The sequence below is a fragment of the Catharus ustulatus genome, chromosome 6, assembly GCF_009819885.2.
Source record: "Catharus ustulatus isolate bCatUst1 chromosome 6, bCatUst1.pri.v2, whole genome shotgun sequence".
Lineage (NCBI taxonomy): Eukaryota > Metazoa > Chordata > Aves > Passeriformes > Turdidae > Catharus > Catharus ustulatus.
Genome location: NC_046226.1, coordinates 37,607,251 through 37,634,915, shown reverse-complemented (window position 1 = coordinate 37,634,915; position 27,665 = coordinate 37,607,251). Strand labels below are relative to the sequence as shown.

The window sequence follows — 27,665 nt, the reverse complement described above, 5'->3', positions numbered from 1 at the left end:
CTGTCCTGCCATGACTTACTGTACTGACTATTATCTTGGAAATTAAACACACTTTACACCCATTACTTTGCTGTAATAAACAGAGAACAGTATAAGTGAGTGATTCAGAATTCGTGTTATGCAAGCGCGAGTAAGGCAATGTTGATCTGTATAAGCTGGTCGTGAATGACCTAGTTTGGATACCAGAACCTGTCCCTGGTAGCAAGAAGTTGCATGTGAGACATTTTTTGCTGATCTCATCCTTAGATCTCAAAGGGAATAAAGATTATTTTACCCATTTTGCAGATGGGAAACTGAGAAACAGAGTGACTCATCATCCATTCATAGTGGGATACACACAGGGGCAACTTCATCTTTGTCTTTTGGGGTGAAAGTAGACACAAGCAAAGGGGCAGGGGGTTATGAATTATGGGAATTCCTCAGATTATAAATTATATGGCAAAAAAGCGTACAGATTATTCACCCTGAAACAGCTGTATGGCCTTGGTATTACATACAAGTAGCTCTCAATTAGATCCCTCCTCTACCTACTGCAGTGTTTCAGTCCTATGGTCTTTAATAATTTATAAAATATTGCAAAGAGGAGTTCAGACTCTCAAATTCAGATTTTTTCCCACATTTTTGTGCTTATAATTTGAATGGCGATTCATGTACTCATTATTGCAATAAGTAATCCATGGCAGGTTCAGAAATATTTTGAAACTGTTCTGTAACTCTCCACTGTTTTCTTAGTTGCTTTAGTTGCCTAGTTGCTCTCACATCTGCGGCAGGTTTGAAGTACAGGATCACTGTTTTGTCAAGTGGAAGTTTTGCAGTATCAAAGAGTGCACAGAGGAGATGGTCATCTGGAGTAGCAAAATCCTCATCATACACCGTGAGCTCCAGCACGTTCTGGAAAAAGAGAGAGAAGAATTTGTTACAGTTTCTCAGGCTGGACATCATTAGTTCCAGGCAAAAAGTACTGCTGAAGATGTGCTTGAGAAGAAAAGTGGATAAATTAAATATCATCCCTCTTTAGAAAAACATACTTGAACTGCATATTCATTCTTGCCTAGCTCATTTTAATTGCTGTATACATTGGCTATACCTACACAACAGCTTGGGTAACTCCCAGATTCTGTATCCATCGTGCACTGACTCGTAAGTCTCGTTTCTCTAACACTTCAAAACTGAGCTCGTTTTCTGGCCCCCTACATAGCAGCATTGAACAGACACAGGAACTCTGTCATCTCTGCTGTTAAATGCTTTGTGCAGTCCTTCATCGTGTGCCGTCTCTTAAACAACTCCTGGGCACACTTCAGGAGATACATACAGGAAATCTTCAGGCTGCTTCAAGCAGACAACTTTGTCTGCTTACCTTGACCTGGCTCTGGATTCTGAAGTAGAAGGTTTCGTTCCACACCGGGTTGTCGGAGTTTCTCACAGTCTTAGTGCGTGACCTTTCACACGTCGCAGTCGGCAGCCACAAGGACACGTAGCAATCAGCCTGGCTTACTGCACAGGGGACAGGCAGAACAATTGCTAATGTGGCAAAGGCACCAGGGCTGCAGGACACTGGAAAAGTTACTGCAGCAACTGGTACCAAAACCAAGCATACATTATTTAGAGATAGAAAAGTCTATGCAATGTAACTTCTCAAGATTCCTTTCTAAGAAGGAAAAAGCATGGACAAGATGACCTAGAAGAGGAGGAAATGGTTTCTGTTCTTGCTTGCATGAGTTACAGACAACAGTGATATTGTGTATAAAAAAAAAGGTTGAGAATTTTTTCTTGCAGTCAGCCACTTTGGTTTCTCAGCCAGCAAGCTTTCCTGTGCTCATGCACACACACACTGACCCTGAGCTGATGTCTGGTAAGAGGGCCTGGGACCCACCTCCACTTTTTGACAACAACTGTAAAAGGTCTTCATCTCAGCCTTGTCCTCAGTGATCCTCTTTGTGAGGGTTTGTGAAAGGAACTGCAGAACTACACCTGCTGTATGAGATGGCAGAGGCTTCCGCCAGAAGGAGCTCATTGAATTAGACATTGGAATATAACTAAATGCCACCTAGAGGGAGAGAGGGACCAAATCTCTCTCACAAAAGACACCAGGAGAAAATTAGTGAAGGATTTTACATCTCTTTTCTCACAGGCACTTAAATTAGGGTATATCTCAAACAGTTACAAACAAAAAATACCATTTACTGTGCTTCTTTTTGGAGGTTATGCAAGGTACTAGAGCACCTTGAAAACCTCTCTCAGTTCTCAACAATAGAATGAAAGGCATTTTATGCTGTTGAAAGTGTTCAACAAGCCTTGCTGCTTTTCTGTCCGAGTGAGAGGGATAAAATCCAGAACTGCTTGAAAAATATGCATTGTGATAGATTGATAAACACCTTAATTATTGGTTTTCTACTTTCCAACATTATAATGTGGAAACAACAACAACAATAAAGTTTAATTCTGTCAATTTTTTCTAAAAAAGACTGTGGAGAAATAAGCATATTCCTATTGTTCCTCTGATGGAAAAGCTTGTTTGGAAATATTGAGTAGGTCCTAGGCTTTCCCCTCTCCTGCTCCATTACACATTTCATGTTAGTTTGGCTTTAAAAATGAGATTCTGACAGCAATTTCACTGTACTTGTCTAGAGCTATATAATCTTTTTTAATTCTGCCTTCCCACCACTCTTGTTTCTTAGTCTCCTCGCAAAAAATGACTCCTTGTTCACCTTCTTTGCCTCTTCCTTTTTGTAGTGAGAGATTCCCTGTCCTCTCCAATAATTTCTCCTTCACTCTTAAGGGCTGTAGCCTATTCAGTCCCTCTGGATATAAAAGTTGTTTCAGTTGTTATTCTGTTTCTTTGAGTGTTTTTATTTATTTATTTTTAATGTGGGAAATTCCATGCTGACTATAATGCTTTGAAGAATTTTGAAACTGCAAAAATTTGTCCTTGAATATATTTGGAGAATCTAGAAGTAATGCCACTGATTTAAAAATGCATTAAAAGTGATTTTTGTAACTACTATATGACTGGCTTTATGATTTGAGATCAATGACTGATGGCTGTTTGGCTGGGAAGTACTTTAATTCTGCTGATGTGATTCACCATTCCTGTATCTTAACTGTACTTTGAGATACAAAGTACTTATCAAGCAATCCTTAATTATATGAGTAGATGCAGCCAAACTAGTCAGCTGTGTATTTAATGCAAAATGTTGCCTCAGTTCTGCTTGCACAATCTCTTTCTACAACCTCATTATTTGCCTTGTTGCCTGACATGCAGAAGAGCTGAGATGAGTCCCTTTTTGTGTTCTTGCTTCACCACACACGTGCCACAGCCATGGAGCAGGAGGGAGGTGCAGAGTGTGCAGTGATAGGACCTAGGATAGAGCTGTTGTGTCCCTCACTCAGAGCTGAGACACAGGGAAGTCCTCTGATACACTTTCCACAAAAACACGTGACAACCACCAGGTAAGACAGGAATTGTACTGCATGGTAAATCCAGATCTTTGTCTCTCAGAAAATCTTTCCTGACTATTCATGTGCAAGACATTATAGAGCCAATCACTGCTGCTCACAACAAAACAGGAGCATCAAGAGGGTTGCATCATTTCCCTTCCATGCTCACTCAAACTAACTTCAGCATCTTTTCACACGTAGTCACATAGCTCTGTTTACTCAAAAAAACCAAACTGTTAACTCGTTTATTTTGTGTGAAACACCTCTCCTTAGCACACATGTGGTTAGTCAATGTTCTTTTACAAAACAGTGGTGTTTTCCTTTCCAGCTTACTCCCTTCCCACCACTTTCCTGCCACTGACTCACACTCCTGCACAACTGCAAGACTGCTGCAGAAGCCTTAGAAAGGACCAAGCATCCAGCCCTCAGCATGTTTTTTTAACTGTCCTTTCAGGGTAATTAATGATGACATTAGCCTGGTGGTAATGACTGTAAAAATCTTTTTCCTGTTCAATTAATCTTCGTCAGAACCAAGACTGAGGACGTTGAAAAGGTTTGCTCCTCCCAGCCACACTTCCCAAGGTGCTACAACCCATCAGCAGAATTAATTAGCTCTTGAAAACATGGAATGGAGTCTTTCCTTTACCTCTGTCAGAAACTCTCTTTGACAGAAAATACTTATCCCCAGAAACACATTCAAGTCTTGAAACCAGTCGGAAAGCACAGGGAGAACAACGAAACAGAAGCAAGCAGCAAGAACTGACCTGGTTTATAACAATTAATTTACATAAACACTGGGTTATTTCAGAAACACTAAGAAAAGGTCGTTACAGAATTATAAAATATATAATTTGCCTGTGTCCTGAGTTACCACCAAGAATGGAGATACTCACAGGCATCCACTCGCTGGAGATTTCTCATCCGGATGATCCTTACAGTCAACAGGTAGCAAGGAGAGGATTCTATCTAGAGAAGAACAGTAAAAAGGGGTCTGAATAAGCCTTTGGTGGGAAAAAACATCAAATGTGCTAACTAACTAGGTGCCACAAAGCGCATATATAGTAAATACAATATAATGTAAAGAGTTAGTAAAACTTGGGTCAATAATCTCACTATTTTGCAGATGAAGCTTCTGCTGTTAATAAATGTCTTAACGTTTTATATGTTTCACTGTCTTTTTTCTTTGTTACTCTGAGACTCCAGATTGCTCATCAGAGCAGAAAAGACAGGAATAAATCCTTGACAATTTACACAACCTGTGAGATGCCTGCAAAACCTTTCACTCTGAAATTCCTGAGTCTTGTCTACAACATAACTACAGCAAGTCTCTTGAACAGATTAAAGCACTGGTGAGCACCATGATGAATTTGCCAAAACGCCATCAGTCTTAGAGTTACTGTCAATCCCCTTAGTAACCATCCATATGGTCCCATAGCATTGAAAAAAAGTGCTGTGGACAATATTTGTGGTTGTGGGCTCCCATGGGATAAACCTGAAATACCACTTTTTAAGAGGTGTTTTTGCTTTCTGCTTCAAAAACATAGATTTCCTGCAATTTACAATTGTACGAGAAAAAGAGTAACAGTAATGTGAGCTTTTGTAAATCACAACTATGAGATAAGCCAATGGCTGAAAATTGTTTCCAAAGCATTTAGGATCAAAAGACTTAGGTATGGCTGCCTTTGGAGAAAAATAAAGCATACTGCCTTCCTCCAAAAAAAACCCTGAAGATTGAAAGTGCTTCACTTCCTTTGTTCCCTTTAAATATCTCGGCCTTAATCTTCTATAAAACAAGTCTCTCCAAGTTTTGTGGCTGCAGGGACCTCTTCCTATTTATTATTAGAAGATAAATGTGAGTTCCTTCTTCAAAGGAAGACAATTTCCTGCTGGCTCATTCCATAAACCTGTCTCTGGCTCAGAGCTATCTGCAAAAGGCTATTTTGACCAAGCCAATAAATAAATCAGCATTTCCTGTGGTTGTGACACATGGTTATTTCCTCACACTCCTAGAAACATTTCCACCTGCATAAATGGTTACAGCAGAGCCCCACAAATAATTCTTTTTGACAACTGCTATTTTTATCAACAGGCTTCCTCTCATTTAGGAGCATTCTTCTATTTCTATAGCACTTCAGAGACTTCCTATGAGAATTATAAACAAGCAGACAAAATAGATGTTAAGACAGAAGCTGAACGAACCTCACTTAGACCAATTTTTTTTTTCTCAAGAGAACAGAGCAAAAGGGTCTTATTTACAGGTGGAAAGATAATATGCCTCTTTCATCACAACAAATTACTTTTCCAATATGTGATTAGAATCCTCTATTATCTCCTCTAACATATCATGTTATGTTAAAATCTTTTTACAGAGTTCTGTAAAGCTGATTCCACTCCTATTATATGTCTCAAGAATTTTATGGTTTTTGTTCTTTTTTAGTTCTTCTTCATGAAATTCAACCTACAAAAATCTATTTACCTTCTATTTCAATTTTCTCTCAAAAGAGAAAAAAACCTGATAGAAGCTGCAAAATTTGCAGACAACTGATGCAAGGATATGTCCTCAGAGCTACCCCATGCAAAGACACTGGTTCAGATTTTACAAACAGTATAGCCATGTTAATACAGCTCTACAACCTGTTAATTTAGCATTTTCTCAGCTGGGTAATTAGCAAAGGTGGATCACCACATTCACATGTTAGGAATGAGCTTAGGCACCTCAGCATATGCCCTAGAAGGCAGAAACTCATTGTTCCTTAGGATCTGTATAAACATGGGGGGAATTCTCCCAAGGATTTATCTCCAGAGATTGCACAAGGGGCTGCTGGCTCCTGGGTCAGCTCCAGCAACACTTCCTCTGACAAGTGGCATTGCTGGAGTGAGAACTAATGAATTCATTATTTGCAAAGCAATTTGTGATTCTTAGATAGGAGAAAACTTGGGTTGAGTTTGGTTCTTTTTTTTAAGGAATATTAGATGGTTTCTGCCATCTGATCACCTTCTTCCTGCTTCCCATGCAATGACTTTCTAGCATGCTAGCCAGATCTTCCCTATGTGGCATGGGGAAATCAATTCTCAGAGATGCAGGACTCACAAAAGGATTGACTGAAATTTTACTGGAAAAAAAAATATTAATAAAGTAAAAAAAATAAAATCAGTGGCTTAGCAGAAGCTACAGAAATCAGGACTTGTGCTTGCAGATAGGCAGATGCCAGCAGCCAGTTACCTGAGGAAATTGCAGGAGCCAGGCATCAGTCGTCCTGACAGCCCTGGCACCTGCTGGCGGCGGTAGCAAAGACAATAGGGAGAGCAGAACTCACCCAGTGATCAGGCCTTGCTAGTTCTTCTGCTCCCAGGAGGATTTGCTATTTTAATTAATTCCAGTAACATCTTAAACAAAAGAAATGTATTTAAATAGCAACTGGGACAACTATGATGTAGCAGGGTCTAGTTATAGAGACAAAGAAAATAGCAGACACACATGTATAAAACAAAAGACAGAAGGGTTCTGGTATTGTGTTTACTTAACACCTATTATGATATCTTTAACCAAAAAAAAAAAAAAAAGGCTGCTGCTATGCAATGAGGTTCCATATACGGAGAGGTTTCCACCACAGCACACTGTCAACTTGTCAGCTTGTCTCCAATTTGGTGCTTCCCAGCTTGTGCTGATGTGTGTGTAGCACAGCTGCATGCATTATAGCACTCTGAAGTGCCAGCGCATGAGCAGGGTGTACACTGCTAATTTCTCTGAAATCCCAGGGAAATGAAGTTTTACTGATATTTTCCAAACTGCAGCTCCATCTAATGTAGAACAGACCTCATAGTCTCTCCTTGTGATTTTATCGTGTTTCCCAGAAAAAGAGCTACACGGTATGATACTTGGCACTAAGTCACTATGTTGGTATAAGTAAGGGATTCCTCTTTCACGTGAATGAGCTCCACTTTCTCCCAGCTGAGGAGTAAGAATTTGAACACAGAAATTTCTCTGTCACGAGCACTCTAGTGATGCAGGCTGTCTGCATTCCTGGAACATTTGTGCCTCTGCAGGTCTATCCCAGCCCTCTTTAAAGTTGTGCTTATATTCAGATGTAAGTATGCGTGGCATGCATCCATCTCAAGAAGCACTGCTGTAAATTACTCCACTAGTTTAGCTGTATAATACATCCTGCCACATCACAAGTGGCTGTGGAGCTCTAAAACGGCAGGATTCCTTAATGAGGCAAGAGTCCCTGACACCAGAGGGTGACTCTACTTCCTTACCTTGTGTGTTTAACTTGCTTTTCTCTTAGCAGCTTTCCTTCTTCAGCCTTTAGGCTTCTCCATCTAACAGACTCTGCCAGTATGAACGATTGCTAGCTACATCTTTCCAGCTTGTGTTATCAATAGTATGAACATTCATCCCTTCACTTATTGTAGACTACCCCAGTGATGCAATTCCACAACAGTACAGTCAAATGAGTGCTGGCTGAATGCTTTTCAGGGATTTTTCTAGTGTTAGGTGTTTGGTTTAGCATAGATTGTCCATCAGATAGCAGAATATTGTAGCTGCCTTCTCAAAACAAGCACCAATCATCCAACAACACTGATCCAGAGAAGAGAACTTACTCTTGAGCCCTCAGGAGCAGCCAACACAGCCTCAGAACTTGATTGTTGCTCTTTTTACATTGGTATTTATATGTAATATAAATTGTAGATTGGTAACAGTAAATACCAATGTAGATTGGTATTTATATATCCAAAGCAGTTACAAACTAACAGAAGAATAACGCAGAGATCCTGAAATTCATATTCAGTTTGTGTGTGTGAAAACAGTATCACCATCAATAAACAGGTATCCTCCAACCAGGTACTGAGATGCTGCTTTTCTACATGAAATGTGGAATGTCTTCCACCTGGTCTCATGATTAGGTGGTCTTTGTCATGCTGGGTGCAAAACCGGGGTGAGGAAGCAAAGAAAACTATGTGCCACAGTGCTCTGGTACCATTACCTATTTCAGTACCACTGCACTGCATACTGTTCCACAAACCATCCCGCAAAGATCACAAAAGATTTAAAAACACCTTCAGCACAATCAATTTACTTTTATAACGGCTGAAAAAGCCATTTCTACACACCAACCTGAAAAAAAAACATGTCATCTATGTAACCCATGAAAAAACACTTCCTCTCTATCCACACATTTTTCCTGCAATCACCTAGTAATAATTCTTCTTCCTGTTTCTATGTCATCTACTAGCTCAGCAGCCTTTCCTGGCAAAGACAGCTTCCTTGCCTTGTCTAAGGTATTCCTGCATTCCTGGCCTGGAGAAGCATTCTGCTGAGATGAAATCACTCCCAGGATATTGTAGGGCAATTCTTTCCTCAACTCCAAGTGCTAATTTAAGTAGATGGTAGCCAGGGACCAAATCATTCCCTGCTGATGGTGCATCTAGAGCTGGTGGTGTGTGAAAGTCTATCTCGAGCTGTCTGAGGGTCAGGTGTCCTTAAAGGGAGTGTGCGAGGTTTTTACAGTTGCAGTCAGGATGCTCCAGGCTGTGAACATCACTTAGCAATCCCTGCCCCAGCTTGCTACAGCCGTGGGATGCTGTGGGATGTGCCGGGATCCCCCGTGGCAGGCTGCCCAGACCTGCTGCTCTTGGGCACCTCTCTGAAGTTCTTCCTCGTTCTTGACAAAATCAGGTTCCATGATGGAAGAGATGCTCTAATTGCTTCCTTCCTTCTCCTCCTCCAGGCTGGGGAGGGCACCTCAGCTCAGGGCTATGGGGCTGCACACGTTCATGCTGGTGATGTTGATGATCACTGCTGCCACAGCAGTGCTTTTCACAAGCTGTGTGCTTCATGGGTATTATTAGTAACATTCCTCCTTCTAATCAGACCACCTTTCCACCAGGAGCAACAGAAGTCTTGGTTGGATATCAGTGAAATAAAAATATCCACACTCAGATGGAAAAGCCTCTTTCAGGCATACAGTGATGGTAACCCTGGTTCCAGCAGGGGAAATTTTTCCACATCCACAGGAACATGACAGGTATATGCAAGGTCACAAGAATTGTATCCTTCAGATGATTGCTTCCTCATACATATATTCATTGTGGGACTTAGAAAACTTTTGAGGAATGAGACTAAGCACATTACACTGTGCTTGAAAGACATTTCCAAATAACAAAACCTCAAATACTGATCAGCACAAGATGGATACTCTCACTGCACAGCGATCCCATAAATGCAGAGATGTATAATTACATTTAATAAATAAAAGCATTATTTGTTATTTCTATTACTCATTATATAAATCTGCAGAGATATATTATTTGATTGATAACTCAGGCTAGTTACATAGCCCTTTCAGTACTGTTAACATTACCTTTGCAGAAGTTTAGCAATCAGACTTCTTCAGATTTTGAAAAATACGTATATTTGAAAACTTAAACTGTTCAATTGCACGCTCAAAATCATTTCCCTACGTAAAATTGTACCCAGAGCAATGGGATAATCCATCTGTAAAAAACCCCAGAGCCCTTTTATAGTGCTCTGCCCTCTCTAAGTAGAACAAATATGACAAAAAGAAACTATACTGAGCATGAACCAACAGAGGGTTGAGACTCTTTATGCCTAATTCCAGATAGCTGTAAAATTAGTGTTTACATCTAACAGCTGTTGAACATTTCTGGATTCTCATCCTAAGGTAGACATTACTACAGGACATGCATCACCCTCTGGAAATCTCTCTTTCTGACTACCAGTTCTCAAAGACATTTATAGGTCTGTCTCAGGTACAGATATTTTGCATTTTTTATGTCAAATATGGATTAGACAAACCATATTTCAAAGTTTTGAGCTGATGGGAAGTGGCCTCATTTGATTCTGTGAGGTTCATTTTTGAAGTGGGAGGTGTGCTGGAATGTGTAATTTCAGCAGTCTGTATTTTAGGCAACCCCACACCAACACTCAGGGTGGCAGAGGAGGCAGCTGGGCTCAGACCATGGAGCCATGCTGCTGCAAGCACTGTGGGGCTGGGGGTGGCTCAGGAGCTGCTGACTCCTGCCTTTCCAGCTGCTGCTGAGCCTGGGGCTGTTCCTGACAGCAGGCTCTGGCCCCTGTGGGAGTCCAGGAGCCCATGCCAAGGAGCCTGGTGTCAGCGCAGACCCAGCCCTCCTGCCTGCCTCAGTTCCTGTCCACATTACTGAGCCCAGCCTGCATCGGAAGCAGATGTCACAACTTGCTCCTACTCTTGCTCTGCAGTGTGGCAGCTTCTCACTCTTCCCATGATCTCAAGAGCTGCTTCCAACTTCCAAAACCCAGCAGAATACAGAGCTCCTGCTTTGTACAAACATGAGAGTTTAACCTGTCCCTCTTCCGTTTAGGGGCTGCAGCTATCCCAGCTGCACAAACCCTGATAGCACAAGGTTATCATGTGTGGCAGGGAAATGAGGTATGACTTGACCTGAGATATGATGCATCTTAGCCTTATTAAAACATGGCTCATGGTGAATTTAGAACCATGCATTCAATTGATCCCCTCCCTTCCCTCACATGCATTATTATACAAGACCTGCTGCAATCCTCAAATATTTTGGTATAAACACTGATGTCTGAAATACCAGAGCTGGCTCTGCCTGTTACTTTAGTATGGGTCTAAGTACCAGTCAAGGCCTGAATAATACAGATTTCTTAATGCAGATAGAAATTAGCATGTTGGTGTAAAGACACATGCAGTCACTGGAAAATGCTGTCACAGGTTTGTAACAGACAGCCTCTGAGCAGGCAGAGACCCTCATATTTAAGTCTTCTGGTAGTTTCAGTGATGAAAAATTAATATCTGAGAAAAAAATTAGGAGGAGAGAAAAATGTATATGCATCCTTTACATGAATGTGTGATTGTTGATGTAGCTGAATAGTCATCATGCAAGTGCATAAGATGGAGCACAGAATTCTGAACACAGAAGAAAACAGTGCCTTTGTAACCACATGCAAAACCAACTCAGTCTATTACCAGTGCATTGTCATGAATTTTGTAATTTTATAATGCAACAAATTATCTTCAGTGTGAGACAGGACCAATATAGTGGTCCAGAAGAAGGTTATGGATATATCAGATGATTCTTTTGGTTCGCTACTGTCACATCTGTCCCCTTGAAATTTCATGACCCTTAAATGTATGTCGTTGATCTAAGTCTATATCCTGAGCACACAATGGAAAAACAAACACATCATTGTGTGGGATTAAGAAATGGAGACAAGAAGTTACTTGTCATATGTATAATTATCATAAGTAATTATAACCCAGAAGCTCAAATCTTTTCTTTCTCCCATCATGCTTTTAAGTTCCTGATCCCTTGTAAGGAATAGATATTATACCAAAAACTGATCAATAATTTTTTTCACCTGTTTTTACTATCTACAGAATTCTGCATCCTAGACATGGTCCAGAATTTTAGTACCTCCCCAGGCTGGAGATACCAGACATTGTAACCTAAATATTTGCAAGATGAAATGCCACAAAGACCATAGACTAATTATATAATATATCCAGTATTATACAATATTATACAGTATAATCTTTTAACACCACTAATTTTTTTTAATAGTAATAACCTGAATACTGGGAAAACAATAGCTAAATTTTGAAGAGTGCATGTGAAAAAAAATACCGTGAATATGAATAAGAATTTGTTTAAATTCATGAGGACCCAAATTGCAGCAGAACTACCTAGTGAGTAGCTTATCACAAAGCTCACCTGTCTGCCTGTTCACATTATGTTTTCAACTTTCACACAAAGATTCTTTTCAGCTTCATTTTACCTCAGTAGAATTTGTCTGCATGGACTATAGCACAAATCTTCACTGAATTATCTGCCTCAGAAGCAGGCAGTTCATGGGACAAAATTGTTACACGAATCTCTCTTAAACTTCTCCATTGACAGATAGGAAATAATGCCCAGACTCACTGTACAGTAGCAGAATGGGAACTCCCATCAAAACCAATAATTTCTAACAAAAAAAAATCTTTGAGTGACACTCATGCACAAGAAATAGCCCTAGCACATTCAAGCACCTCTCCTTTTACAGAATCCCACAACAGTTTCTTTCCTGATGGAGCACAGAAGTTGTGAAAGATCAGGGTTTAATAATCCAGGACTCCCTCATAAATTGCAGGGATGGAGATCACGCTACCAAAGCCATTGCAGCAGAGCATGTTTCATTGTTACTTTTGGCTCTTTCAATTAAAAAAAGTATTGTGGAAGAGAAAGCTCACCAGTGGATTTGTTTTACAAGTAAGTGAGACATTAAAATAGTAACTATGCAGCCCGTTCCGAATAAAATGTAACAGAGGAATAAAACAAGCAATTATGCAAACTGAGTCGCCTGATCTACTTGAAGGTGTCTCTGCTTATTGCAGGAATTTAGAACAAGATGACCTTTAAAGGTGTCTTCCAACCTGAACCATTCTATGTTTTATGAAAATCATAAACGTAAGAGGAATAAAATTACTCAAGCAATAGATTAAGGGAAATTTCCCTTGTAACACTCAAGCTGCTGCCATCGTTCTTTATCTACCTGAGCCTTCTCCCCTTTGGAGCAAAACAAAACCCTTAGCACTTTTTGGTTCTAAATTCTCTTTTTCTTAATACCTTGAAATCACCTTGGTCTGGCCCAGTACCATCATCTTTCCTTCTTTGCCATTCACCACCTCCCAAGGAACCGAGGCCTGAGTTTCCATCCTGAAGAAAGTAAGAAAGAAACAATAAATGATAATGCTAAACAACAGCAGCAGCATTATCAGGATAGATAAATAATTTCTCTTTGCAATAATTGATGATGAAACCTCGATTAGAAGGGCTGCCGGTTACACCCAGCTGTGTTACCGCACTCAGATTCATGAACAAACCATCACATGTTCTGGTGCACACTGGCACAAAATCCATGTCAGAGGCACCCTTTCAATGAGAAAATCAAGGAAGGCCATCACAGCTGTTAGATACCTAGAAGGTGTCTCTACATTTATCCAGTAGAAAAGATTTCCTTTTTGTTTTGAATGTGATCTTTTGGCAATCTGCTCCAGCTCTTAGCAATATTAAACCTCAGTTTAAAATACCCCAGAATATCTTCTGTGAGTTTGAACACAGAATGTGAAACACTGCAGTTGCAAAATTTTCAGTATAACGTTTCAATCTTTTTCAGGAAAGAGAAGTTCCAAAATACTTCTACAACATTCCCTTTTAAAGCACTTTGTAGAGCACCATTAAAGGACGGTTTCTACAAAAAATGTTGAAAATATTCCATTTCTATTTCCAAGGCACTTCCTGAAGTGATATGCCTCCATGCAGTCAGAGAGCACACAAAACAATGCATAATGTACTACAGTTAAAACTAAATGCCAATCTTGAAACAATGCAGAGAATGCAAAGCAAAATGAAAAAATTTGGAACCAAAAGGGAATGTGTAAGTGAAATTAAATTCTCTATTCCTGGTCTCTATCCTGTCCTCATCCCATTTTCAACAACAAAAAAAATGGGTTTGACACATTATTATATGTCAAAATCTTGCTGTTTATACAGAAATATAAAATTTTTAATAAAAGCATTTAATTGCAAAAGAAAAAATGTTGACAATTCAGTCCCCTGAAGAAAGTTTCTTCACCTGTTCATTTTCCCCCTTTCTTATCTTTTTCTGTCCCTACACTACTCTGGCTTCTCTCATTTTGTCTACGAAGACGAGATCTTTGGTTCCAGTGGATTCAGGACTTTTTCTACTGACAGCCTTGAAGAGAAAGTTCCACCTTAATCTCCTTCAGGCAGAGGAACTGCTGTACAGTTCCACCAGACAGCAAATTTGCACACTAGCTTGAATACAAACCCACTCACAAACCAGGATTTTGTTTTCTGTCTAATGCAGAGTACCTTAAAGAAAACTTAAAAGATGCTTTCTTACCTCTAGTGCATTTGATGGTATCATGGTCTTCCCTTTACTCATGTAACAGAGGGCTTCTGGCACCTCCATGGGCAGCAATTCTTGGGACATATTTGCAGGATCTACTCCTGGCTCCTCCATGAGCACAAATCCTTTAGACATGTTTTCAGGATGTACTCCTGGTTCCTCTATGGGCAGGAATCCTTTACACATGTTTTCAGGATGTACTCCTGGCTCCTCCATGGGCAGGAATCCTTTACACATGTTTTCAGGATCTATTCCTGGCTCCTCCATGAGCATGAATCCTTTAGACATGTTTTCAGGATCTATTCCTGGCTCCTCCATGAGCATGAATCCTTTAGACATGTTTTCAGGATCTATTCCTGGCTCCTCCATGAGCATGAATCCTTTACACATGTTTTCAGGATCTATTCCTGGCTCCTCCATGAGCATGAACCCTTTAGACGTGTTTTCAGGATGTAGTCCTGGCTCCTCCACGAGCAGGAATCCTTTAGACATGTTTTCAGGATCTGCTCCTGGCACCTCCATGGGCAGCAATTCAAGAGATATATTTTCAGGCTCTTCTCCTGGCACCTCTGTGGGCAGTGGCTCTAGAGACATGTTTTCAGGATTTACTCCTGGTCCCTCTGTGGGCAGCAGTTCCAGAGACACGTTTTCAGTATCTCCAGGTACCTCCACTGGCAGCACTTCCCAAGACATGTTTGCAGGATGTACTCCTGTGGGAGTCAATGACTTGTTATTTTATAAAATTACCTGAGGCCCCACCCATCTCATCTCTAAGTAAAGGACTCCCCTCCCACTGCCAAGGCAGTGGAGCACCAAGGATAGACTGCTCCAGGGAAGGACCTTACAGCACAAGCACCACAGCAAAAGGAATGTGGTACCTACCTCTGGCTGGGAACCTCTCCCAGTCTGCGCCTGCCCCCCGGGTCCTGCCCTGCTGCCACCCCTTCTGTGTGCGCAGAGTCCCCTTCTGCCACCCTTTCTGTGTGTGCAGAGTCCCAGCATGGAGGGTGCTGCCACCGAGGGCTGGTCCTTCAAACCCACTTCTTCCCTGCCCTGAGCAGGGACAGCTCCTGTCTGGGGGGAGCTGGACCCTGAAAAAGGCCTGTGCGTCTGAATAACCGGCATGCTGGCACAGCCCTGTGCACTTTGGTCAGTGTGTCCCATGGGTGGGGGCACCTGAGCTCAGTGCCTGCAGAGCACTCCCTGGAGATGGCCATTCCCCAGCCCCTGACAGATCACTCCATGGGCAAGCAGCTCCCAGCTCCTCCTGGGCTGCTCCCCTTCCTTCTTGCCAGGGGAGAGAGGCCATGCTGTGGCTTCGTTTTGCAGGTGAGCTGTGAGTAGAGGAGGTGATTGACAGGCTGGAGCAGCAGCATGGGAGTGGGATAGGACAGCAGGGCAGAAGGAGGGGGATGCTTGCTGGGGCTAGCAGAGGTCTTAAAGTCAATGCCTATGGCTCCAGGCATGACCCAGGACTACTGCTGCACCCAGCAGTACCTTAAATACAGCAAAAAAGTAACAAGGGAATACATAATACTGTGCAAAAAGACTTATGCTTTTAAACATTTTATAGACTGAACTTTAAATGACAACTGTGGGGAAACTCCTGTCAAGATGAATGGAATACAGTATCCAGTGGTTAAGCTTTACCACTTTTATTTTACAGAGATTTGTTCAACCAAAGAACATGAACCAAAGAGCAGATTAACATCTTCAGGCTTACCCAATGGAAATTACCATCTTCAAACACAGAAAAACAAATTAATAACAAACTAGAAGCTCCAGTAACAGTAAGCTGTGTCATAGCATCTGCATTCCCAGCATGAAAAGTAGCTCTGCCCACACTGGAAGTAAAAAAGCATCTTTTGGCCTCAGGTCACGGACACTCTGAGCTACATCCTGGAGAACTCCTTTTGCAGCTTAATTTACAAAACAACAATCATTGGGGGCAGGGGGGGGTGTTGGTTTTGTTTTGTTTTTTTTTTATTTGGTCAGAAAGGAATACTTGGTTGACCTTGGAAAACCTGCCATGGGATACTAAAAATACCAGAATACCTATCATTAGAGTAGAACAACTTTCCCAAGGCTGTCTAGTTCAAAGAACCATTAGAGTAACTGATGATAAGTGAGTAAGTGATACAAATCCCTTTAAAGCTGGTGAAGCTTAAAAAAAAGCTGAGATTCTCTGTCCTCAAGGAAGCTTGTGGAGAAGAAAGATGGGTTCTGTGTACAGACTTCCATTCTGCAGAGTGAATTGTGAATTCCCCTTTACAGGCACACTTGGTTATCTATAATGATCTGTACAGCCTTCAGCTAAATCAAGGTACTCTGTTCCCAGCTGAGTCACTCCACAGGGAACAACATAAAGAAAGAAAATGGCAAGGTTCTCATTAACAACTGAATTAGTGCCATCTCATTTAAAATCTGAATGTACAAAGCTGGGTGGTTTCAGCTTGGAGAATGAAAAGCAGATGCTTCAAGTGGAAATATTTTATTTCTTTACATTACATATTTCAGTAATTAAAGGATAGATGAAGGAAAATAACTCACCTGTTTCAAAGATCTAAACGTAGTTTCCCTGGCAGCAAATTGCACACTATTTCTTTAGCATAGTGATATCACAGTTTTATCTGTTTATCACACCAAATGTGCCAAAACCAGCACAACCTTTTACTTCCTCTACTGCTTAGGTTTCCTACTCACCCTGCTACGCAGTTTGCAGAAGCATCGTGCACTTGGCAAAGGAACCTGTATTACATCTGACTGCAGAGACGGGCTGTGGAGAAATGGAGCTACATGACAACATTTTCAAAAAGTTCAAATGTAGCTCTGTGATTCCTTTTAACTAGAATCTTGGACTGGACCAAAACCACTGACATCCAGTGTTCTCCTAAATGCCTTGCAGCAATATATGCTTGCCTAGCCTCTAACAGGCTAGGCAAAATGAGCCTGAGTTTATTCTAACATGGTAGAACCAAAACCAGGACTGGCTGTGACCACCTCACTACTCTCAGACATACAAGTACTTCTATACAAAAAACAGCTCTGGAGAGCAGTCAGAGGGGAGTTCTGGCTCAGCTACATCCTCTCCCTGCAGGACAGAGTGATGTCTTACGCCATCACTTGTGCAGTTAGTGAAGGAAGGAGATTTGGAGCAGGAGAGAAAACTCACAGGAGACAGGTTATTACTGCTGTTTGTTATCTTACCCCTGAAACAAGTGAAAATGAATCTTCTGGGAAATAAATTTTAAACCAAAACGTGTAAAACTACTAGAATGTATTCTTGTTAAGATTATAGTGAGAAAAATATGGCACTTTATATCCATTGTATAAATGCATCAGCATTTGTATGCATCTATCATATAACTAGAACAAACCTCTGATACTGAGAGGTGTTCCTTTCCCTGTAGAGAGGCTACCATCATTAATGACTTTGTACATCACTGTACTCACGGTTAAATGCCTGTACACATTTCTTTCATGTTACAGTTACTGATGCATTGCATGAAGCCCAGAACTTACCATACCAGTCTTAGAGCTGCCTAATTGAAGTGTAAATTTATACTCTGTTTTATTTCTCTCAGATTTTCTGCATGTTACAAATGTAGACTCTGCAGTGGTTACCTCTAGAGTGAGAAAGTCCCCTGTGCCTGGAGTTCTCTCACTTTGGGATGTTTTACTGTACTTGGAAAAAGTTTCTCAAGACTACAGCTCTACAAGAGCAGTTCCCAAAGCTTTTTGAATCAGTTCGTTCTCCACATTTCTGCAGACATGCAAATTTATCATATTTCCCATGAGCTGAAAACCAGCACAAGTGCAATATGACCAGCACAGTTCTTCCTCCTCATGCCCAAACCCAACAGTGGGTTACAGGCCATCAACTCCTGCACCAGCAGAGATCATGGACTAGAGATTGAGTGACTAGAAAAGGTGTTTGTTAAACACCTGTGAAGGATTTTCTGAATGGTTTTCTGTATGTGGGACCAAAGCATTTAATCATCAACAAATTCTAGGCTGTCATATCATCTGTTAAATATCAAAACATAGTTATACCCTATATTTACAAAGGAGATATAAAGTTAAAATAAATGCAGCTCAAGAGGAATATGGAGCAGGAGTTGCTTTTAAGACTGGGTGTCATCCAGCTGAATGGCAGAAATTGCAAAATTGAAGAAACAGCTTGCTCAAGATTTAAAAGTACGTATTAATATATGAAGAAACATGCAGCTTCTTACCTGATAGTTATCAGACTCTAAAGATGCTCCATTTCCTCAGCAGAAGAAAGGAAATAGCAAGGGAACAAAGAGATTATCAGCAGAGAGAGAAGCTGCAATAAGCAGTAGTTGGCAGGAAAAGTTAGACTGCTGGGGGCCAAGGAACCATCTTTTCACAGTGTTTAAGGCCAGAAGAAAAGTAGGGAGAGCTGGGAGCTAGGAAGTACTCACAGTGTGCACATCAGGTAAGCCCAGATGGTCAGAACCATGGTCAGAACCTCAGCAGTAAGGTTTAGTGCCATGAAATTTTCTAGATTAGAGATTTTTAGTTGCTTTTCTAGATTAGAGATTTTTAGTTGCTTTTCTTTTTAAAGGACCAGCCTATTAAGACTGTTTTGAAAAAAACAGAGAAGTAATATAATTTTATCTCTGTTTTAAATGTTTGTGTCTCCTACCTTTTAGTTCCTGATTTCCTCTTTCTTTTCCTCTTTCCATTCCCAGCATATTTTCTTTACAATTGACTTCTTGGATTTCAAAGTATATGTTTTCTTTCTTTGTCCATCTCAATTCCTCATGGCTAAAATGCCATTTTCCACTTTTTCTTGGGTATTATAATTTTTTTTCTTCTATCCTTTCTCCCTCCTCACATTTTATAATATCTTAATTGTACTTAATCGTTCTTAATCTTGCCCCTGTCTCATATTTCCTGTGTACTGTAATTGTTCCTCCAGAAGCTTCAGGTTTGAACGATGGAGGTTTGGTCATATTTGGAACAAGCATGAATAGCGTTAGGGCAGCTGAGATCAGGCTGTGACATCTGGATGGGTCCAGCTGCATGGAAAAAAGGAGATAAACAATAGTGGGTTGGAGGGAGCGTAAAGGAGACCTCAGGACCCAAGCATGAGACATGACAAGATGTCACATCCCAGAATTTTGGTATCATGAGCTGGAGGTGTGGGAGGAGTGCTGGAGAAGTACTTTTTGAATACTGCAGGAGCGCTGGGCTTCAGCAGGAGCCCTACAAGGGAGAGATTTTCAGGAGGAATTCAAAGGTACAAAGCTTCAGTGGCATGAATGACACAGAACTCAGCCATTTTAACTGCTGATCAGCATACCATGACCAGGCCATGAGGAAATAAGGCTCTGATGGCCTCCTCTGCAGTGTTATCACTCTAGTAAGGCAGTGGGATATTGCACATGCACAGCAGAGCTTTACATTTTAGCACAGGGTTTCTAAGAGAGGACTCCTGTTCTACCACCCACATTCTCCTGTATCTGCTGTGGCAAACACATTTTCTATCACTCACATGGTGCAACCTGCAGTCTCATGAATGACTATTTCATTCAGAATGTTTGCAATAATCTCTTGCTTGATCACTCCTTGCGCTACAGAACAGCACAAAATGCTGCTGCCAACCATCACATTGGCTCCTGTTTCTTCAGTGGCACTCACCCAGTAGGACTGCCTGAGTTCTCACATGCCTCGTGAGGGTTAAAGAATCCCACTGCTGCTTTCCTCAGGTTCCTGTGGTTCTGAGTCACCCCACTGAGCTGCCCAGCTCCTCATACACCTTTGTGATAATCGGAAGGGCTGGGGCAGAGCTGCAATTGCATGCTAATCCCTTCACTTACTATAGATAATGAGTAGGTAAGAAGGAAAAGACAGACACAGAAAAGAATCAAAACATATTAATTACAACTAAGGAGGTCAGCATGTTAGTGTTTGTAGCTCCTATTACCACGTTTACCAAGAGCTCTATCTATTAAAACATTTAGGAAAAATCAAATTAACTGCTGCTGGTATTAATGCCATGATACAGCATGGGCCTAGATTTTTGCAGGGCTTCTCTCCCCTAGTTTTCTTCCTCAAAGAGATAATTCCATGAAGTCACTCCTCTTTCCTGTAAAAAGGGACACTCCCAAACTGCAAAACCAAAAAGCACTTTCAAATGCCCACATGTGCAGCTGTTACCTCATTCTTGTAATGCTTCAGTAGAGCCCAGGGTCAGAGCACAGGAAACATACCCTATTAAATGCTGAACCAGAATGAAAAAATGCCAGCAGACAGAGCCACACAAAACCTCCCTGCTGGCCTGCAAGCACAGATGACAAGGATCTTCTGCAGGTGTTCTGCTGGGAGGTGGAACAAACACCCTGGCAGGTGCAGCAGAGAACACCTCAGTGGCACACCAAGAACAGAAGGGGCTTCCCACTGTTAAACCAGCAAACAAGAAAACACCAGGGGAAGAAAAGGGGTATAGTTAAAGGCAGGAATGGGAAGAGAGAAGCAGGCTTCTTGATATTTGGTGTCATCAGACTTGGTTGGCAGGGGTAGGAACTTCATTTGCAGGTCTTGAGGGTGCCCAGAACTTCAGCTGTAAGATGTGCAGCTGGGAGAAGAAGCAAACATATGTGTCACACCAAATGGGGTTGTCATAATGATAACCAGGGGAGCCTGGGAGGGAAGTGGAGCTGGGACAGAGGAGAGGCAATGCCGAGAGGGACCAGGTGACTCAGCAACAGAGATCACAAAGAGGGGAGCCCTTGATGAGCACCAACAAGTAAACAGCCATTTCAGCACACCAGAGGTTTGAACCCAGGCTGCAAATTGGATGAAGGTGTGAGGGCCTGGAAAAGCAGCCAGGGTAAAGACACAGCACCCCTAAGGCAGCTGAGGTCATCAGAGGTGAGCAGGGGAGACCAAAGACAGCAAAAGATAGAGGAAGACAAGGCAGAAAGGAATGACTGAAGGAAGAGAGAGGGATCATGATAGCAAGAAAAAAGAGAATATTTCAGCCTTTTGGAAGTTCATATTTCATATTGAATTAAAAATTAATTTTCTATTTTTGCTGTGATACATTATTCATAGTTCTGTGTTTGCCAATACATGTTACTTCAGCACAGACAAGCTGATGCATTTTATTTACATTTTAAGTAATTAAGGGCAACCGATACTGACTGAAGCATTATATCTTTTTATTTTAGATTAGTATCTTTGTTTTGATGAAACTGATTTACATAGTATTTGTCCTATTAAAATTGTTCTAAAGCAAATAATTATTTTGGTCTTCACCTCAAAAATAAGCAGTTTCAACAAATTACCTAGTGCCATTTATAGCAGTTGCATATATCCCATGTTGTTTTTAGACAGGCAGGGACTGACAAAGCCATGAGAGTACCCATGAATTATACATGGATATCTGTGTAAAGCACTTAGCTTGCCCTCTGACCACAAAACCTGTCTCTCAGTTTTTGATGTTTCAATTCTCACAGCACCCCATCTTATAATAACAAGAAATATTATGAAAAGCACTGAAATTAACAGGACATGGATACTGAGCTGGATCATTTAAATACCATGAATGTTCAGTGGAAAGTAGAGCCATGGATTAGATAGTTATACCTGCACTGGAAGAGTGCATAACTCATAACTCAGAACTCACAATATGGCTTGAAACAGTAGTCTGCAAGAAATTTTCAAAAACTAAATACTGCTGGTCTAATAAAACTTTTAAATTCAGAACTATATAAAATGTGTATTTTTCACATGAAGTCTCAGATTATCTTTTATGTTTAGCTTGTCATGTTATTTCTAGCAAAAAATCCTTGCTGACATTATAGGAAAATACAGTTTTCATGTTCTTTGCAATTGTCCACATTTGTCATGTATTTTTATTTTGTACTAGATTTGGAATAAATTAAATATCTTAGCTCATTTGTCTTCACATATAATTTCCAGTAGTATAACAAATTTTGAAAGAATTTGTACTGCTGTTCCAGATTCATGCATTTAAAAAACTTTTCAATAAACCCAATGTTTTCTGACCTTCAATTTACTGCTTATACACATGAAAAAAAAGTTCACCAGCAGTGAAATCCAACATAAATAAAGCACAAGTCTACTCATTATTTTGTTTGATTCGCTGGTCTAGGATCATCATGTGGTAGAGAGGAATCACAGCCTGAGACAAGTCTTTACTTTCCAAGTCTACTATGCTCATTTGAAGACAGCTTTTGATTCTCCTCCAGAGAAGAATTTTTAGAAAGAAATCATGCAGATATCTTTTTGAAACTCAGGTGAGTGTTTATTTTTTGTGCTGTCGTTTCTGCTCTATGGCTGAATTCAAAGCCTGAAGGATCAGATGTTGGTTGTTCTGAATGTTGTAGCTGGTCAGTTCTATCAGCTTGTCGAACTCCTCCCCTGTGTAGGTAAAGCTGTTTAAGCAGTAGGGGGAGAAAATGGTGGAAACATCCACATTGCCCTGCGCCATCTCAGCAGGGCTGCGCTCCACACCTGGCAAACAAAGAAAAATCATCAGTGGGGTGTAGATATGGCTCCACCTCCCACTTTCCAGGTGGGCACAACGTTACTCCTCGCGCCCTTGGCGCTTGCATTTCTCTCCCATGGGAGGCACAGCAGGGGAGGGAGGAGAGCACCCTACACCATGTCTCCTACCCCACAGCCAAAGGGCTGCCAGGTGGTGGGAGAACCATCCCATGGCTTACCAGGCTCTTTGTATTTTCTGAAGGAGTCATTCACCAGAGGGAAAAACACCACAGTTGGTGCCTCTGGGGTCTCTGTGTCTTCAAAAATGTAGCACTCCTTTAGGTTTTTCTTCTCTTCTTCACTCATGTGGATTTTGGGAAATGGGATTCCCTGCTTTTGAAAGTATTTGGACGCTTCTTCCAAAGGCTGAATTCAGAGAGAAAAGAAGAAAAGGTCAGAAATTCTGCTACACTCCACCACTTTTCCTAATGCATCCATTGAAAGACCTTCACAAATATTTGGGAGCAAGGTTTCCTGTCAATATTTCTTCTGTCCTTGTCTCTTACATGAGGTATTAAGTACTATTAACAGAACAATTCAAGACTCAGCCTCCAGCTTGCACTCCTGATTGGTGTTCTCCTTCTTCTCATTGGCCTTTACCTCTACAAGATAGATAAAATGTCCATGACTACGGGAAGGGTGGCCTAGCAGCTTAGGATGCAGAAAGATGCCTTTTCTGGAGAAAATCCTGAAACAAGTAGAATGGACAAAAATCTGAAATAGTACAGTTTTTAAATGCAAAATTACTTTTTTTTAAACTCTGAATAAAGTATTTAAAAGCCTCTATCTTAGATGCCTTAGAATGGTTCTGAAAAGTTATGTAAACAGTCATCTGGGAGCAAATATCATCATAACTGAAACATTAATCTTGCAGGTGTGTTAGAAATTTTTGAAAGTAGGATTTTGCTTCCTGAGTCTGGTTAGCATGTATGAAAATTTTAGTCCTCAAGAATTTCAGTCTTATCCTTATCTAGTAACAGGAATTATAGACCAGATTATTAGATGGTATTAGAAAGAGCAAATATTGTCAAAGGACAATTCTTTTCCACAATGTTGAACAACAACAAAAAACTTCAGTTACTGTTCTAAAGACAACTGGACAAAATATTTCTAATTATTCTGCATGTGGATAACTTTATATGAAGATCACAACCCAACCATAATGAGTTCATCAGTGGTAGTAACTAGTACCAGATAAATACTCCAAGTGTAATCTAGATAGCCAAATGGAGATCATAGGAGCACACAGGTCTAGGAGATAGTACTTAGCTATTAGAGGGTTAATTCATATAAAATATTTTGAAATCTGATATTACTTCTGTTCTTGGGGGATTTACCAGCATCACTTACAAGACCTAAGCATATGCACAGAGAGCTGTAGACCCAGGAGCCTTTTCTCCCAGAATCAGCTTATTCTACATAAATTATTCTGAATCTTTAGGAGTTAAGGAGGGCTAAAAGGCAGCAGTTGTTTATCAAAGAAAAGAGAGCATTTTTCACACCAAGGTCTGTGATCCAGAAGAATAGTTTAAGTGCAGGACAACATCCACTTTCCTCTCTGGCCTCATGAGTGGTGGATAGCTGATGTCGATGTATCCCGCCGTGTCTGCCAGGCACATGAACTCTGCTGTTTGTGTCAGCTGGTTGGGGAAATGCTCTAGTACAGTATCTAAAGGAAATATTTGTAATGATGAGTGATTCAATGAAGAAACAATACATCTGTTGTTTGAATAATGAGGAAAATTTGGGAAAAATGCCTCTTGGCTCTCCATTACTTTTACTTATTTCCAAAACACCCTGACACTACAGATGTTCAACCTTCACATATAAAAGAAAGACCTGTTCAAAGTAAAAAGAGAGTTGCTATTCTTCCACCCCAGATAAGCAGTAATTTTCTTTCCCTGGAGTTAAGGACATTCCTGAAGCTGATTTGACTGTATGAAATTTAAATATTTATCTTGAAATACTAATTTCCAAAAGGTCATCATCTGCCTTCTCTTCACTGATGGAAACACCAGCCATCTAAGGAGGTAAAAAATTATATCCAAGGATGTTTACCTTTCCATATGCAGAAGTTTTTGCTCTGAAGGTATTCATTGTGCAGCTGGAACCCCTTCAGGAAGTTGTAGAACTTTGAAACCATCACCCGCTCTGTCAGGATCTGCCGAATGATGCCCATGATGCCACATTCAGGCGTGACCAAGTAAGTCTCCAACTCATGTCTCCTGTCTGATGAAGGCGGCTCTTCTTCTGAAAGACAGAGGAGGTGAACAAATTGTTGCTTTGATACAGTTCTTTTCAATACTTAAAATAACAGAAGGCCTCTCATATTAGCTAGGAAAAAGAAGATCCTAATAAGACATTGCAACATACAAATAAATCAATGTCAAAACAGGAATAAGAAGAAAATCCATCTTCAGTAAAGCCTATTCCATGAGAAACACAGTGGCAAAAATCTTGCTAAAACTGGAAAAAGAGATCCATTCTTTGGTAGAATTCACAGATCTGTGAAGGCTAGGGCAGGTTCAGAATGTGGACCTGTTCCTTCCAAAATTAATAAAAATCAGTTTTGCAGAAAAAGGAAAAAAAAATTAGAGAGAAATGGATGTGCTAGACAGTACCTCATGAAATTTGAAATGGAGTTGCATGTAATTGAAGTCTTCAATACAATGTAAGAAAAGTACCAGCTGCTGAGGCAGATGGAGAACACAGCATTGAGGTGTTACAACATGGAGGTTCACCAAAGGGCCCTGGACAAAGCCAATCTGTTTAAAACCTTCAGTAGCTTTATATTTGTGTAAATTCAGTCTAAGAGAGATTAATGGAAATTATATTGCAATGAATAAATTCGGAGAGAAAACCTGGTTAGATACAGCAGACAGCATGAAGCCTCTGGATTTATGAGGCAACAGGTAAAACAGAAACATAACTAACCAATATCAACAGTGCTGTGTTGGGTGCACCTCAGTGAGCGCCTTTGTGTAGGATCTGATGAATGCCAGGCATCCAGCAGGTTGTATGAAAAGACATTGCTCCATAGGCCTGTGCAATGGTAGAGAACAGGAAAACTTACTCAGAAACATTCTAAAGGAATAAAAATTAATCTCTCAGCTTTGAAAGGGGTACTGGAAAACCTCGAGGTTTCCAAATTATCACCAAAAACTATATGAAGATCTTTTCAGCAGCTAGCATTCTGTCCTCCAGGAGGAGCTTAAATAGCTTAAAACACTCTGTGAGGCCTTCAGCCTCTGTAGTTCATTGCCACATACAAACCAACATTTTCCATTCTATACACAATTGTTATAAGTGAGCAAAACCATGTCATTTCTTATAAAATAAGGGTCTGGTCTACAAAATGTCGTATAGAAGTGGATACTGAGTTAAAGGTTTGGAAGCTGCTCCTTGACAGTCAAGAATCAAATGGTTAGAGCACAGTCTGGGATAGTCTGCAGAAAAGTCCTCTAAATACAAGACATCTTTGCTGTCCTTCTAAAATTTCTCTCTGCATGAGGTCTTTTGAGTGAGACCCTTATCCTCCATTTGTCATTCTCATTCCCATAGTGCTTCTCCCACTTTTTCAATTCCACATAAAGAACATCTAAAAATGTCTGCAGAATGCAGAAATCTCCGAAAGTCTCTTGGATTTTGAAAAGTATCTCTTCCTCCCCAGCTCTGTCACAAGCCCCAAGAGGAACTCTACCAGAGAAGGCAGCACTGTGCTTTGCCTTGAAAATCTCTACCAGTGAAAGCTTTGCAAAAGCCATACGTTGTACAGAATGCAATAACTTGAGTTGCAGAATAAAATAATTATTCATCCCATAAATTACTAACAGAAACACAATTCCCTTTAAAACATGGCTTGTTTCTAGAGTGGGACAGAAATCCAAGAACCTTCTGTTTTACAGGAAGTCCTTGTAAGAATAGACTGATTTAAGAAATATTAGAAATGCATAATCAAGAAATCAGATTGTGGCTCTCTGGCTGATCTAGCTGTCAAGCAGAGTTCATTTGCACATAATTACTGTCCAGTTTCTGTCAAGACAACCTCATCTCCCAGCAGCTTGAGAAGCTTCTGTCCAACCCTGCAATGAGAAGATAACTCCTCTGGTTTCTCCTGTCTTGGTGTCTTCTCATCCTGTAACTCTTCCGGTTCCCTCAGCCCTAGGAGTTACACACTGTTCCTGCATTTTAATGACTTTCAAACATTGTTGTCTCCTCAGAACTTGTTTATAATTACATAGCAACGTTGCCCTAACCTCTCACACTGAATTTTCTTTGTACCTGTATTGGCTGAAGTAAGAACTGTGAAAAGGGATGGTATCTTTTACCAGGCCAACAGAGTTGAAGACAGTAAACAAGCACTTATTCACCCCAGCCTTTCTTCTGGAAACATGAGGGTCTTGTATCCCCATAAGCTCATCCAGTCTTTCCAACTCTAGCCACTGCTCATACAACAGGCCTTCCCTCTCCCTGCAAATGACACCTTGCTTTTATGCTTAAACTTCAAGCTGTAACCAGTAGCACATTTTCATAGCAACCCAAGAGGGCATTGCATGTGGCATCACTAGATGGCAACATTGCTGTAACTCTCCACCTTATCCTTTATAAAGACACGCCCGTGGCTGTGGGGCCAGCAGGTTCTGGTGCCAAGGCTGAGAACAGAGCTCAGCCCAGGCTGGGTGTGTTGGTGTGCTCCCTACCTGGCCACCCCGGGTATGAACACACTACCCACTGCTACTGAGGAACT

General features: G+C 40.8%; 2 protein-coding genes across 2 annotated transcripts in view; both read right to left on the bottom strand.

Annotated features, from left to right (window-relative positions):
• LOC116998270 (cytosolic phospholipase A2 epsilon-like) overlaps positions 1–15,070 on the bottom strand; it is a 32,099-nt gene extending 17,029 nt beyond the window's left edge. The window contains exons 1-6 of the mRNA XM_033063789.1: positions 14,894–15,070; positions 14,372–14,791; positions 13,072–13,161; positions 4,332–4,404; positions 1,358–1,494; positions 760–891 (exon numbers count right to left, since the gene is read on the bottom strand). Coding sequence (XP_032919680.1) covers positions 760–891; positions 1,358–1,494; positions 4,332–4,404; positions 13,072–13,161; positions 14,372–14,791; positions 14,894–15,070 — 1,029 coding nt within the window. The remainder of the gene's footprint in view (positions 1–759; positions 892–1,357; positions 1,495–4,331; positions 4,405–13,071; positions 13,162–14,371; positions 14,792–14,893) is intronic.
• A 7,450-nt stretch (positions 15,071–22,520) lies between these two features.
• LOC116998272 (cytosolic phospholipase A2 epsilon-like) overlaps positions 22,521–27,665 on the bottom strand; it is a 31,708-nt gene continuing 26,563 nt past the window's right edge. Inside the window, exons 16-20 of the mRNA XM_033063792.1 lie at positions 25,853–25,960; positions 24,977–25,168; positions 24,421–24,587; positions 23,098–23,284; positions 22,521–22,885 (exon numbers count right to left, since the gene is read on the bottom strand). Coding sequence (XP_032919683.1) covers positions 22,677–22,885; positions 23,098–23,284; positions 24,421–24,587; positions 24,977–25,168; positions 25,853–25,960 — 863 coding nt within the window. The 3' untranslated portion in view covers positions 22,521–22,676. The remainder of the gene's footprint in view (positions 22,886–23,097; positions 23,285–24,420; positions 24,588–24,976; positions 25,169–25,852; positions 25,961–27,665) is intronic.